The 10,999-nt window shown below is 43.7% G+C and overlaps 1 protein-coding gene across 3 annotated transcripts in view; it reads left to right on the top strand.

Annotated features, from left to right (window-relative positions):
• Positions 1–391: 391 nt before the first annotated feature.
• LOC147426739 (uncharacterized) overlaps positions 392–10,999 on the top strand; it is a 31,052-nt gene continuing 20,444 nt past the window's right edge. For all 3 annotated transcript variants that reach the window (XM_086498949.1, XM_086498948.1, XM_086498947.1), the window contains exon 1: positions 392–678. Coding sequence is in view for 1 of the 3 variants with exons in the window: in XM_086498948.1 (XP_086355074.1) it covers positions 646–678 (33 nt within the window). In the remaining 2 variants the exon portion in view is untranslated. The remainder of the gene's footprint in view (positions 679–10,999) is intronic.

Below are 10,999 nucleotides of genomic sequence, written 5' to 3'. Positions count from 1 at the left end.
CATCGAACCTTGCGCTCTGTTGTCCCGCTGTCTCAAAGGCCATTGTCACGAGAGCACCGGATTAAGCAAACATTGACGCGTGGCAGGGGGGCCGGAATTCCCTCCTTCTTTATCTGTAGTGTATATATATATATTCATAGAATATATTAGAATTATGTAAAGTGAAGCTTTATTTTAGAATTCTAAAACAATAAAATGCAAAAAAAATCAAGGCATGTCCGAGAAAGGCATAATATCATAATCACATAAAATCAAGGCTACTAAAAATGCAAAATCCAAATGAGGTCTGCTGATGGAATGATGAAAGGAACAGGACGAGTTACTTAAATGTAAGGAATGACAAGTGACTTTATTAAACGGAATATTAAGAAATTTAAGGCTTTCTTTTGGGTTGGCGCGCGCGCGGTGTGAGAGAGAGAGAGAGAGAGAGAGAGACATACACACACACAGAGGCAAAACCATTGCCACCCTCTGCAGGCTAGCGAGTGCTTCTTCACCTGAAGCTTCTCAGAGAGCTGCCTCTTTCAGCCCTGGACACCGTCGCCCTCCTGCAAATCCCCTCCCAAACCAGCCTTTCCTTACCTTCTTGAGCTTGTTTTCTCATTCGAACGCCTCCGCCGTTTTCGGATTCTGCTTCTGTTGCTCATGGACGTCATGGCATGCTCTCCAACAGCAAAGGTAGCATTTACTTCTTTTTCAACGAGAGTGAGCTCTTTAGCTGGCTTCTGCTTGTTCTGTATTTCAACAGCACACGTACATGCACGATTTCGTTTCAGCCTTGCGCACATTTTCTTTTTGGCATTTTGTGCCTCTGTGCACATTCTCATTTCAGCCGTTTGCATCTTTGTGTGTGTGTGTGTGTGTGAGAGAGAGAGAGAGAGAGAGAGAGAGAGAGTTTTTACACTGGTTGGAAGGCTTTATTTTGTGAAATGCATGCATGCATGTGTGAGAGAGAGAGAGAGAGAGAGAGAGAGAGAGAGAGAGTTTTGTTGTAGCAGAAAAGTTGTTTTTTTTTTGTGTGTGTGTGAGAGAGAGAGAGAGAGAGAGAGAGAGAGAGAGAGAGTATACATGTAATTTGTTTGTGTGTGTGAGCATGCTCATGAGAGAGAGATTTCGTTATTGTCCTCGAAGTCAAATATGACCTATGGGACCAAAAGTAACATATTTTGTGGGGGATGTGGAGCTATAAGTGTGTCTCTCAATGCTCAAGAAATAAGAAATGAGTTTTGCTTTTGAGAGTTTTACCTCCTCGTTTGGACGCAAATGTGTGTAGGGAGAGCTTATGGTTAAAAAATGTGCGGAAAGCATTCTCTAATCTGAGTAAATGCCTAGCACTCGAGCAAGAAGTGATACTTACAAACTTTTTGGGGGAATAAAGCACATAATTAATATAGATTCTTCGTGGGTACTTCAATTTGTTGTCTTGCATTGTAGTTAGTGAGAGTTAAGCCGGATAGAGATGATAGTGTGGATCACACTCAAGGGGATTGACTCAAATACGAAAATGTGGGTATGGTGTCCTCCGTCAAAGAAGAAGATGGCTTTGTTGGTAGAGGCAATATTCATGGTATAAAGAAAGATGCATGAACCTTTGCTTCATAATGAAAGTCTCAATTTACTTGAAGTCTATTGAGAAACATGAAGCAAGTGTAATGTATTTATCTTCCAAATTATTCTTTGATGTCTTGTATACATTCGGATCTTAATATTTTGTTTGGAGACTCTTTTAAATTATGTGAATAACTTTGTTGCATTTCAACACATACCCCATGATCCTCTCCATATCCATATTCTCGATAGGCAGTGATATTAACTCCAGAAGTAAGAGTAGGCATGTATGGTGTTTGTGTCTTGACTTGAACGGAGTTCATAAGGAAAAGCTTTTGGATATTTTTAAGCTCTTCGAGTAAACTTAGAGATGATACCACTACATACCTTAACTCGATAAAGAAGCATCGGTGTTACCAAGGTGTCAAAGAGATATTTCTTTGGAAATGTACATTAATTTCTTCGCATTGTACATATCCTCAAATTTATAGTAGGCTCTCTTTCTAGAATTGAAGCGTTGGGTTGGCAATCATACTATTTATGAGTGCTTTGAATCTCAAAGCTAAGGTATTTGAAGTTCACTACGACTTGAAGCGATTGTTTATTGTACGCAATGCACAGAGAGAGAGAGAGAGAGAGAGAGAGAGAGAGAGAGAGAGAGCTTAAGTGTAAACTTAGTATTTTATCTTCTGAAATTATAGAGATTAAAAGTCAAATACTTGCTTCACTATTTGATATGTTGTAATGGCCCATTAGACGATTTAAATGAGAGAGAGAGAGAGAGAGAGAGAGAGAGAGAGAGAGAGAGAGAGAGAGAGAGAGAGATACCGACTGAGAGAGAGAGATACCGAGAGAGAGAGAGAGAGAGAGAGAGAGAGAGAGAGAGAGAGAGAGAGATACCGACTGCTTCAGTGTAAACCCAACTTAGTACTTTATCTTCAGAAATTATAGAGATTAAAAGACAGATACTTGCTTCACTATTTGATATGTTGTAATGGCTCATTAGATGTTTTAAATATTGAAGTTTCTTGATGGTTATGCAAATAGAATATTAGCAAAAAAGTTGCTTGGATTATTTTTTGTTTCTCTTCTTTTCGTGGGTTTGAAAATGGATACATCAATTTTTCGTTTTAATTGCACTTCCTAGACTTTGACAAATAAGTGAAATAAAACCTAAAAGCAAAAATAAATATTGAGATTATGTTGCACAGTTTACTTTAGATGCCAAAATTTTATCATCCTCTCTCCAACTCATAGTGGACGTAAATGATGAGACAGTCAATAAAAAAGCTCAATGGATACTCTCTGTAACAATTTTTATGTTGGATACATGTCGTATTTGCTATCCTCAACTTTGTACCTTAGAAGAATGTCTTCTTTAGCATCGATTTCCTTTTAAAAAATTAATCAGTAGTTCATACTTTGTCCGAGAATCACATCCTATCCAAAATACTCCAAGATGATAAACTTTGAAACACATCTTGTCTATAATCCGATCAACAACAAAGGGTTGACGTGCATATCCATAGTGTTTTAGATACATGTGATTGGTTTCTTGCCAGAAGTATGTGCTTTGACCCACGGGTTCAAACACCAATAACTTGAACTTCAATCCAAGGATCCAAACTAGTCATAGGGAGCACTGCTTGTCTCTCTATGCCATTGTCAAGTCTCTCTTAGGTTGAAGCTAGTGGTGGCAACGGCCTCCACGTGACTAGAAGGTGAGAGTCCTTGTTGTGAGAGAGTGCGTGTACGAAAGCGTGAAAGAGGAGAGAGAGAGAGACAGAGAGACAAACGTTGGTATGGGGAAGAGGGGCAATCAACCCCTCACTGACTACCAGAACAAGAAGAATCGTACAATGATTAGATGATAATGAAATGTGTATTCCCTTGGCCGCATATATATGAGTGGCCAAGGCGGGTGTCCAACTTAAGTAAGGGGATGGTCCCAAACTTGGGCGGTCGGACAATGTATAACGTATGCTATGGGTAGCTAGCCTAGAGACACTAGTCGTACAAGGAAGTGTCCTAGACTTGTGTGAAGCAGCAGAGGGGTGTAAATTTAACACCCCCTCGACGCTTAATGCTGAACAAACTGTGTAAAGAGGAAGATATGAGGCAAATGATGAAGATGTCTATTACATTGTCCACTAAAAGACTACTCCGACGAAATCCGCGAGTGTAGTAGCAGTCTTGGGTATCTTGACCTTTGAGAGATCTCCATGGCAAAGTGTCGCCACGAGAATGATCGAAAGTTTGTTAAAGCCTAAGTACCGTCATGAGAATGATCGGAAGCCTGTCAATGCATAATGCATGGACTTGTAACCAAGTGTAGCCAGGTGGCTAAGTTGTGTAAACTCTAAGAAGGCCAGAAGTAGCAATCTGCGTCATAAACGTCCTTCAGAACAAGGGAAGTCAGACTAAACAGTTTGCACTATAGAAGCTACCGTAAGCTGCAGCGCACGGACCACCATCAGATGGTGTCTTGTCAGTAAGTAGCGTAATCCAAGATGAGAGGAAAGCCATACTCAACAGTCTGCGTTGTAAAGGGGTCTCTCAGAAGAGGTGTGTTAGACCAATCAGTGTGCGTTGTGAATGTCACGTGACACATCTAATCCTATGTGTACGTGGATAAGCTACTTCATGACAAGGGATCAGTTTAGTCCAGTCAGTCTAGCTTAGGAAGTGTTCTGGCACTTTTGTTAGTCTGTTCGTAGACCGTGCATGCCAGGCTTTGACACGTCAACAGTTTGTTACAAGAGCCTTCCGTTCCTTTAATAAGAGAATGCAAGTGAGCACAAACAAAGTGGATAAACATTGTGAATGAAGGTACTGAGACTGAGAGATAGAGAGAGAAGAATACTACACCAGAGAAGTTGTCAAACCCTTATCCAAGGGCCCCTCTCTCGATGGCGAGAGAGGTCTATGCTATTGATTGCATTGTTTGGTACAAGATACTGATGCAAGTCGTACGGCTATGATGCAATGTGGATATAAATTTGCAAACAACGGTGACGACGATTGCTGAAAATGCTATCTTCTGGCTGACTCTCTATCTGCTGGAAATGCTGAATTTGCTGTTGCAAAATGCTACCTTTGCTGGGTAAAAACGTTGGATGTTGTAGGTGCAAAACACTGATTTCATGCCAAGAAAACGCTGGTTTAGCTTGTCCAAAAACGTTGATCTGCTGGCTAAGAAAACGTTGATATGCTGTCTTTACAAATGCTGAAGTGGTGTCCTTGGAAGTTGAAGTGTTGGGCTTCAAAATGCTGATCTGAGGGGTTCTTTGCGATAGAGTAGCTTCTGAAAAAACGTTGGCTTGCTTGATGAAAAAACGCTACGGGTTCTTGCTTGAGAGAGAGAGAGAGAGAGAGAGAGAGAGAGAGAGAGAGAGAGAGAGAGATGCTTGCTGCAAGTTACTTGCCTGTGCACTTCTTCCTCTTCTACCAGATTGCACTAGCGCTAGGTTTTTTTTTATATTGCCTTGGTTCATTTGCCCTACTCAATTTCCAACAAAAATCACTTAAAAATAATAAGTGAAAAACGATTAAAATAGGAAAAATAGGTTCTATGTATTGGAAAATGCTCCTGATGGATTCTGATGGTAATGCTGATGATCATGCTGTGTCCAACCAAAGGATATGCATCTACTCTAAGTGCCTGAAAGAATGGAGACAACTTACAGATGTGGCCGAGGGGCCTAAACTGTCACAGAGTGATGACGTGGATGATCGAGAGCAAAAATCCTAACCCTAATTTTTGCAAGAAACCCTAATTGTTGAAACCCTAATTTTGGAAACCCTAATCCTAAAACTTGCAAACCCTAATTTTGGAAACCCTAACCCTAAAATCAGCAAACCTAATTTTGATGCCAATGTTGGAATTAGGGTTGCAGAGAAACACACACAGCTTGGAGAAGACGAAGGAAGCTCAAGGCACACAATATAGAGTGTGTTACTTAGTGTGCAATGGAAAGATAGATAGCCCTAGAGTGATGGGCACATATACAATGCACGGGGAAAAAAACCTCCTAAAGAGGGAAAAAATGCCTCGGTGGTCCTAATGTGTTCACACACATCACTACCACATGTATATGGTAACAAATCCCCCCTGGAGTGATGCGGTGAACGAGAGCTGGCACATGAGTAAAGGGAAGTGTCATGCCCTGAGGACAGGATCGGTCCACAAAGGGGAGTAAGCCCAAAGCTTTGCGGAAAAAACCTCCTAAAGAGGGCAGCTTAAAAGCACTCGTGGTTCTTATGTGTTCTCACTACAATCACTACCTCATGTATTTGGTATACATATCCCCCTGGAGTCGGTTGGGTGAACGAGAGCTGCACATGAGGTAAAGGGAAGTGTCATGCCCTGAGGACAGGATCGGTCCACAAAGGGAGTAAGCCAAGCTTTGCGGAAAGCTTCAAGCTTTCACGAGACAATGCCTTCGTGTGAAAAGATCTGCAAGGTTGTCCTGTGTTGGCACATAAGCCAAGCTGATCTCTCCTACTGAGAGCCTCTCCCTGACATAGTGGTAATGCACCTCAATGTGCTTTGTGCGAGCATGAAAAACTGGGTTCCTCGCAACTGCCAATGCGCTCTGACTGTCAGTGTAGATAGTGTTGGTAGTGTCCTGTCCAACACCCAAATCAGCCATAAGGCGTTTGAGCCATACACACTCAACCGTAGCTGTGAAGACTGCCCTGTACTCAGCCTCACAACTCGAAGTGGCCACAGTAGGTTGCTTCTTGCTCAACCATGATATACATGAACTGCCAAGCATGAAACAAAAACCACTTGTGGACACTCGCGTGTCAAAACAACCAGTCCAATCTGAGGCTGAAAAAGCATGCAAGTCTGGCGGCAATGATCCCCCCTTGGGATAAAATAAGCCAAGATGTAAAGTGCCACTAAGGTAGCGGAAAATCCTCTTGACAGCTTGCCAATGCTTAGACCCTGGGCTATGCATAAATCTGCTGACCTGTGAGACTGCAAACTGAATATCCGGCCTCGTGTTGCATACATAAATGAGGCAACCAACAGCACTTTGGTAAAGAGTGACATCAGCAAGATCACCAGCATCATGTCGACTCAAATTCAAACCTGTTTCCATGGGAGTGGCAATAGGTTTGCAATCCTCAAGTCGAAACTTACATAGCAATTTCTCTATGTAACTTTTCTGACACAAGGCAATACCACCATCACACTGCTTAAATTGTATACCCAAATAATGATGCAACAGCCCCAAATCTTTCATCTTGAAAGTAGCATTCAAATCAGCCTTAAATTCAGCAATATGTCTCTCATTTGGTCCAGTGATCAGCAAATCATCAACATAAAGAACCACAATGAGAAGTACATAGAACCGGCCCGTACAACGTAGAGGGCGGTACTATTTCAATTACCTGTTAACTTTACATAGAGCACTGAGAAGGGAAGAGAACACAGTTGCGTCCAGCGACTAGAATGTCACTGCGCACACGAGACCGACACCCTGTAGGCCCCAAAGACTGGCGCCCCTTTCGGTATTTCTTTATTCAAATTAAAGTAGACGATCCGACCACTTCGCACAAGCTTTCACAAAGCTGTCCAAACCTGGCGAGGGCTGAAAACGCAGGTTTTCGACCTGATTTTGGCAGCATAACGGCGCAAAAACCCCTGTAGGTCAAAAACACCTGTCTAGGACGGATTTCCTCGATATCTGGAAGCTTTCTGGTGAGCTGTCACAAAAATTCAACGGGCTGTAATTCTCTGGTTTTCACTGTCGGGAGCCCAAAAGCCTGTACACGCATCCCAAGGCTCTCACGAGGCTCCCCCGATGTTCCCTTGCAGTTTAGGTGCGAAACCCTAAACCTGCAAAAAAATACAGCAGGCTGTAATTTCCTGTTTCGGATCGTTTTTAGCGGAGCGAACACGCCTACGCGTGTCCCAAGGGTTCCCGCACGCAATGGGACAGTTCCCCTGTGAATTGGACGAGTTTTCACGCGAGAAAACTCTCCAAACTCGCAATCTTTCGTGATGGAACTGTGCGTACCTGTGGGGGATTAGCAATTAGCTAATCCGGTTCCTGTTCAGAAGGCTCTTGCCTTGGCAAACGCGCATAAACCCCCAGAACTGTACATAGGTCAAATGAGAAGCCCACTAGTGGGGCATAACATACTGTACGTAGGGGAGAAAGAGAGCAGTATGTAGCGTGCGGGGCATCACTCCCGTCACCATACTGTGCATAGAGGGCAAGGTAAGCATTCCATAGCTTCTGTACTTGCTACAATCCACCTGAGGCTGAAAATGGCGCCCCCTTTGTTGATATGCAGCTCGTTTTTGCCTCTCAGAGTGGCAGAATCGCTCACAGGTTGACACGTCGTCCAGTTTCCGAGTTTGGGCTTTCCCTGCTAAAAATATCTCAACTGGTGCGTCAGTTGACTTGGCAGCAGAGCAATAAAATGTTCCCCTTGTCATTCCAGAGCTAATGACGCGAACACATTTTCCGGTCGAAAATAGCAGTTCCCTAAATTTTAGGAGATGCTTCCATGGCGTCCCTATCGGTCTCCTGACCATCATTGAAGATTACCATTTGACCAACATCTACAATGTGGGTTAATTTACTGGCCCCTTTCAACTTATAAAGTTGTAGTGACTTGACGAGTGGCCCAAATTCCAGTTTGGCGCACACGAGCTTCCATACTCATCAGAATTCAGTGCTAACTGGCCCGGGCAGTCCCTGTCTGACCGACTTAGATCCCCGATGTGAGAAACCCATTTGGCTGCAGCCGTTTCACACTGGCCATGCAATGTCCACTTGCACCTTTTCAAGGGTTTTGGGACAAACAAGTAAAAATAAAATAAATATATCTAATACTTATTTACGAAAGGCAACAGGAAAAATACACCTCCTGGTGACAGCACATCATCCTCACGCTTTATATACAATGTGCTTTTTGTTGGACTGTTACGAAAGCCTTGTTTTACCAAATGAGTGTCAGCTTTCTCATACCAAGCACGAGGAGATTGCTTCAACCCATACAAAGCCTTGTTACATTTGCACACTTTGTCCTCTTGTCCTTTTATGACAAAACCGCGAGGCTGCGTTACATAAACTTCCTCAAATATGTCACCATTCAAGAAAGCAGTAACAATGTCTGATTGATGTACATCCCAACCAAAATAAGCTGCCAATGCACATAGAAAACGCACAGTAGTCATACGACAAGTGGGAGCAAAAGTCTCTTCATAATCTATGCCTTTTTGCTGTGCATAACCCTTTGTAACAAGTCGAGCCTTATGGCGATCGATCTCACCATCCGGCTTGCGTTTCAACTTATAAACCCACTTCGTACCAATGGCCTTTTTGCCAGGAGGCAAATCACATAAAGTCCATGTGTCATTTTCTATAAGTGCATCATATTCTGATTGCATAGCAGCCATCCAATTTTTTGAATTTTGTGCTTCATCAAAAGTCAGAGGCTCCTCAACATCATGTAAGCTAGACACAGCCAAAGCATAACAATCTGATGCATAAGATGCATGGCGAGAGCCTGAACGAGTACGACTAGACAAAGGTGCATCCAATTTACTGTCGCGCAAAGTGTGCACCAGCCATTTTGACATACCTCTAGCTTGCTCATTTTCAGCCCTTTCCTCATCAAGTACATCATGTACATCTACATCAGTAATAGGCTGATCTAGAACATTTTCAGAAACCCCCATAGGCTGTACATTTGCCTCATTGGAACTTACATTCGTATTTCCACCACTGAAAAGAGGCAACAAAGTGTCATAAATGTCCTGTGAGCTTACATTACTGTCTCTAGTACATGACAGCAAGGGCTGAATAGAATCTTCCACAAACACTACATCCCGAGAAACCAGAATACGTTTTGTTTGCGGATGATACAACCTGTAACCTTTGCTTTCAACACTATAACCAACAAAAATACATTTGACAGCCTTATTATCCAATTTTCTATGCTGCACTTGTGGCACCAAAGCATATGCCAAACAACCAAAAACATGCATGTGCTCAATAGAAGGTTTTCTATCATGCCATGCTTCATATGGAGTAATAGACTGCAAAGCTTTCGTAGGATACCTGTTAAGTACATAAGTGGCACACATAATGGCCTCAAGCCAAAAAGAATGCGGCAAAGCTTGACTTTTGACCATACATCGTGCCATTTCCGTCAGTGACCTGTTTTTCCTCTCAGCAACACCATTTTACTGAGGTGTATAAGGCACTGTACATTGGTGTTTTATCCCACGACCAGCCAGAAATGTATTAAATTCATGAGACATATACTCCCCCTCTCGATCGGAACGGAGGGTGCCCATAGTACATTTCGAGAAATTTTCAGCCATGGCCAGAAATTGTTTGAAGCACATAAAAACTTCGGACTTCGCTTTAAGCGGAAATACCCATGCATGCTTGGAGTAATCATCAATGAAAGTCACGAAGTACAGGTAATTGCCCAAGGACGGAGTTTGCATGGGCCCACAAACATCACTATGCATAAGCTGCAACCTGCATGTGGCCCGAACTGAACCATCCTTTGGAAATTTAGAACGCTGCATCTTACCCAAAATACAGCCTTCACAAACATGTTTGACAGGTGCTTCAAGAGGCGGCAAAGAAGCAACCATATCAGATTTTTGCAAATGTAGCAAACTGACAAAATTCAGATGACCAAAACGTGCATGCCAAAGTTTTGCATGTGAAATAGCCCTTGAATATGCAACAGCATTTGCAAAATTTTGTCCACACTTGTCATACAAAGTGAGCTTATACAGCCCACGGCACAAAAGGCCAGATGCAATAATTTCATCACCAAAACTAAGATCATGAACTGTACATCTGTCATCCAGAAATTTGACTACAAGTCCAAGTCTAGCAAGTGCGGATACAGACAAGAGATTCTTCTTGATCCCAAGTACATAAAGTGCATCAACAAGTGTGAAGGAACTGTCATTAGCAGCAGTGAGCATAATCTTTCCAACTCCTTGAACTGGATAAGAGGCGTTGTTGGCTGTGACGCCCCAGAATCTGGGCGCGTCGGGGAGGGGACCTTTTGGGCCCGGCTCGGACGGGACCGGCTCGGGTCGGGGTGTTTCTTCAAGGGGTCCTGGCGCGGACGGCACCGGCTCAGGAGGGCCCGGCTCGGACGGGACCGGCTCGGGTCGAGGTGTTGCTTCAAGGGGTCCTGGCGCGGACGGCACCGGCTCAGGAGGGCCCGGCTCGGACGGGACCGGCTCGGGCGTGGTTGCGTTCCATGGGTCGACGGCCGTTTGCGTTTCGCGGGTCTTCGCGGGTCTTGCGTTCCGGGTGCCTAGCCCCACGTAGCCTCAGGCTCCGCCGCACTGACGGAGGGTCATAGCGTGCCCCGGGGAACCTTGCGTGGAGTCCCCACGGTGTGCGAGTGCGTGGAGTGAGGCTACCGTGTCTAGGTGGGGGGTCCCCTCCCG

Source organism: Adiantum capillus-veneris, chromosome 24 (genome assembly GCF_014529385.1).
Source record: "Adiantum capillus-veneris isolate H3 chromosome 24, ASM1452938v2, whole genome shotgun sequence".
Lineage (NCBI taxonomy): Eukaryota > Viridiplantae > Streptophyta > Polypodiopsida > Polypodiales > Pteridaceae > Adiantum > Adiantum capillus-veneris.
This window is presented reverse-complemented; position numbering and strand designations above follow the sequence as displayed.